Source organism: Chenopodium quinoa, unplaced genomic scaffold (assembly GCF_001683475.1).
Source record: "Chenopodium quinoa cultivar QQ74 unplaced genomic scaffold, ASM168347v1, whole genome shotgun sequence".
NCBI lineage: Eukaryota > Viridiplantae > Streptophyta > Magnoliopsida > Caryophyllales > Amaranthaceae > Chenopodium > Chenopodium quinoa.
In genome coordinates, this window is record NW_018743518.1 from 1,510,795 (window position 1) to 1,514,692 (window position 3,898).

The 3,898-nt window shown below is 37.3% G+C and overlaps 1 protein-coding gene across 1 annotated transcript; it reads right to left on the reverse strand.

Annotated features, from left to right (window-relative positions):
* Positions 1-629: 629 nt before the first annotated feature.
* On the reverse strand, positions 630-2,884 carry LOC110740149. The gene is made up of 3 exons (XM_021920643.1): positions 2,656-2,884; positions 1,985-2,297; positions 630-935 (listed from the first exon to the last, which is right to left on the reverse strand). The coding sequence occupies exons 1-3, from the start codon at positions 2,823-2,825 to the stop codon at positions 630-632; spliced, it is 789 nt and encodes a 262-aa protein (XP_021776335.1). The 5' UTR covers positions 2,826-2,884.
* Positions 2,885-3,898: the final 1,014 nt, after the last annotated feature.

Below are 3,898 nucleotides of genomic sequence, written 5' to 3' on the forward strand. Positions count from 1 at the left end.
CGGTTCTTAGCCATGGCTGCTAAGATAATTGCAAGATGATCTTGGTTAGGAATTTGGCTTAAAGATTTTTGAAAGTCTTCCCCACAGACGGCGCCAAATTGTTTCGGTTGAAAACAATGGGACCTTGCCGAAGGTCCACTAAAATGGAGAAGACTGGATTCGATCCAAGCTGTGTTGGGCCGAAGGTTTCCTGCACAGTGAACACACGTAAACTAGCCTCGGGGGTGTTTCCGAGGAAGGCCCCTCCGATGCTAAAGTCAGTACAATGTGTAAAAAGGAAGACACTATGCAAGAGAGTTTGTAGCTTGAGGCTTTTGTGGAGTATTTCTCAATGCAAGAATGAGCATATGAGTTGGAATAATCCGTGTATGAGATAATGTATGTGATGATGCATGTGTTGTTGTGTCTGATAGTGTATATGATGTTATGAGATGTCTTATGTAAGAATATGACTCTCTCCTTGAATGTGTTAATATGAGGGCTTTTATACCTCATCATATTTGGAGAGGTTGGGCTTTAGCCCAATTGGCTTACTTTGTGGGCTGACTTTTGACTTTTGAGCAATTGGAGAGTTGAACCTTGACCTTGGGCTTTTAATTGGATCATTTAGTGCTCAGGCCCAATTTTGACTAAATTGGACCCAAACAATAAGTATCATTAAGACTGATTTTACCACCCTTAAAAATGGACATACATCGACGATCGTCCTCGGGGTAGGGACATGGCTCACCGTTAGGGTCACGGTACGCACCTTGATGTTTCATACCGGACCAGCTTGCAATCCAGTGATAGACATATTGGCCTACACCGGCTAACTTTAGCCAACCCTTAGGAAAAAACTCCATGACACTACTATTCCTGTCCATTAGGAACATGTTGGTTAATTGGGCTCCATGAGTTGATACCAAAATATCTGTTATGCTCATCAATTCAACCTGTCATCATCAAAATCAAGGCATACATAATTAATTAGCATTGATCAATCATATTAAATTTTGCTTGTTTTATTAATTAGCATTGATCAGTCATATTAAATTAGTATAGAAATAAAATGAAGTATATATCTCCATTATATACTTCATTTTATTTCTATACTTACAAATTGTATCACACCACTTTGACACACACTTTAAAGAAGATATTAAACTAGATAAATATTGTACTAAAACGGTGTGTTACAAGCTAATTAAGTATTGAAAGCAAGAGGAAATATGTATACATAGCTATGTAAGTCATGTAAGATCTCTATAATCATGACAAATAAGTACTTCTTGTTGCGTGGTTTATTATTGTGTTAGATCCCACTTCATATTAAGGCTATTACCTACTGTGTAAACCAAATTCTAACTTTAATTAATAGATTGATCATTTATGGTTGATAACTTGTATGATATCTCAACTATTTTAGAGTGCTCCAATAAAAAAAAGTGCCGTGAATAAGAAACCTATGTCACTTCCAATTAATCCTAGCTCTATGGCAAAGTATATCAAGTGGCGGATTCACTAAAGTACATGGGATATCGGCAAACACTCCATTAAACACTGTATAATGTTCTTTTTAAAATTAAAGTGATCTATTGTCACTTGACATTCCATGAACATAATATCGACACTCTGTCTTCAAAATCCTGTCCCCACCTTTTCACCTATTGAACAATTACAATCACATTTGCTATTGTATAATGCTCGAGAAAACTGCCATCATTCTTATAATATGAAACTGCAATTTATAATCAAACTTTATGCAAGATACCCCCCTCTAGATTAAATTCAGCAATCGAACCCTTTTTTTTTTTTGAGATTGTAACTTTGCAAGGCATTGGACTTGTAAATACACTACTTCTATGGCTCTATGCCTCTATCCCTAGATAATCAACGTTAAATTTTAATAAATAGCGTAATAATATAATTAACAACTACCCTACCCGTCCCCAAGTAATTGGAAATAATTGCGACTAGAGGTATTTATATAGAGAGGACTAACCTGTTGACAAAAGGTGAGATTATTAGAGTAAGCTATGAATAATTGGCAATGGGTAAACTTGTCACATTCAGTTTTAAAGAGGTCAATAACAGCCGCATCATTTGTGAAAGATCTAGCCCCAGTCCTCATAAATAGAGTCATCCCAATTTCTTCTGGCCTACGATCAAGGCTTATATTACAAAACATCCTTGCTTTGCACCTTATTAGATCATATGTCTCCATCCTTCTTTGCCTTGACATCCCTCCCTCGTTATGCCTCATTACCACCGCCTCTTCGAAGCATACCGGTTGCTCGTCTTCTACCCCGTGAAACCTATTAATTCATCATCAAATCCATACAAAACAATTTTATTAGATAATGAACACGTTATATGATCATTTTTAGTAGTTAGTAGCTAGATAGTTATACTCTATAATTAATTAAAACTTCTTCAATTTCACATCAATTTGGCTCGACCCTAATTGGGTTGGGCTTCAACACAAACATTTTGACTTAAGCCAATGTCCAATAACATATAGATCATTTTAGCTTTTGGCCTAATTCGGCCCAATTTAGGCTAATTAAATAACGTGCAGTTCTGCATTTTAAGATTGCGACTTTGCTCATGAAAATATGAAATCATGTTGAATCAATAATAAAGAATTAATATACGCAATTTAAATAAACTTACACTTCGATATTGATTGGCCCATCAAAAGTGGCTTGCAACACCAACCTTAGCCAAAGACCCATCTTAGCCCTAAGTTCACCCCAATGGTACAAGACCCATCTAGAAGGCAATTTGCACCCATTTTTCATGTGCCAGCTACAAACGGAAATACGGCGGACAAACCATGCCATATATTATCATAGTTATAATGATTATATGACACAAACGTTAGGCCTTTCATAAGGGTGGCATTATGGGGTAACGCTTCCGGCCATGCTAGTGCATAATAATTCCATGACCCATCATGTGTGTCATGACCCTTTATGCATAGGATCCTTCCCTTCGAGTCATTTGATGGGAACTTTTGGTATTGCACGTCGCCTTCCTCGTCGCGTGTGTCGTACATGGAACTCATGAACCATGTGTGCCCTTGGGCGGCTGTGCTCGAGTATCTTAAGTCCTTCAAGGGGAGGAATGTCACCGCGTGTTTGAGCTTCTCTTGTTCATCGTTCGTTGAATTTTGATTTCCTAAGGGGGAGGAGGAGGAGGGGGAGCCAACCTTCTTGAAGGACTCAATCGACGGAGGGAATTGAAGAGAAGGAATTTGAAAGAGAAGAAATATGGTTAAACATACGAGTAAGATGATAATAGAATGTTTTGGTGAATAGTTGAAAGATAAGTTGTTGTGCTTGCTTTTAGGGTTGTAATATTTAGGTACCAAGGGAGGAATATGAATATTAGAGGTATGTGTGTGTCTTTCACTAGTTTGTGGAAAATTTTCCATGGCGGCTTAGCTAGGCACATACATTAAGATCCCGGATTTGTTCTCACTTATGCGCACCCTAGATCATCGCCCTCACATTTTGTATATGTGTGTATGCTAAAGTGAGGAAGAAGCTTTGCTAATGAAAGTATGCATAACGTGTAGTAAGAGCAAATTAGGGGTGGTTGTTAATACATTCTTCAATTTTCGAGGGTGTACATGTGGTTAATATAGCACTACTCACCCAAAACTAGCGAAAGCAAATGGTAAAGTTCATGTGCTAGCTAGCAAACCTCGAGGAAATTCTGCAATTGCCTTACTTCTTACGGAAGTATATACTTTATAACTTATCAACTTGTTAAGAATTAGAGGGTGTAAAATAGATTTATCGTGATATGAACCTAACTAAATTTGTGTTTACTTTCTTGCATTGACTTTTTGGTGCTACTTTACTGCATAATGAAGTATAAACGTTGTTGTCATAAAGTTTTGAATTCTTTC

Bases quoted from the DNA above. Each gene is read 5' to 3' on its own strand.
- LOC110740149 (XM_021920643.1), bottom strand. From the start codon at position 2,825: ATGGCATGGTTTGTCCGCCGTATTTCCGTTTGTAGCTGGCACATGAAA. The intron at 2,298-2,655 runs GTAAGTTTATTT...ATGAATTAATAG, and splicing joins GGGCCAATCAATATCGAAGT to GTTTCACGGGGTAGAAGACG. The intron at 936-1,984 runs GTTAGTCCTCTC...TGATGATGACAG, and splicing joins ATCTCACCTTTTGTCAACAG to GTTGAATTGATGAGCATAAC.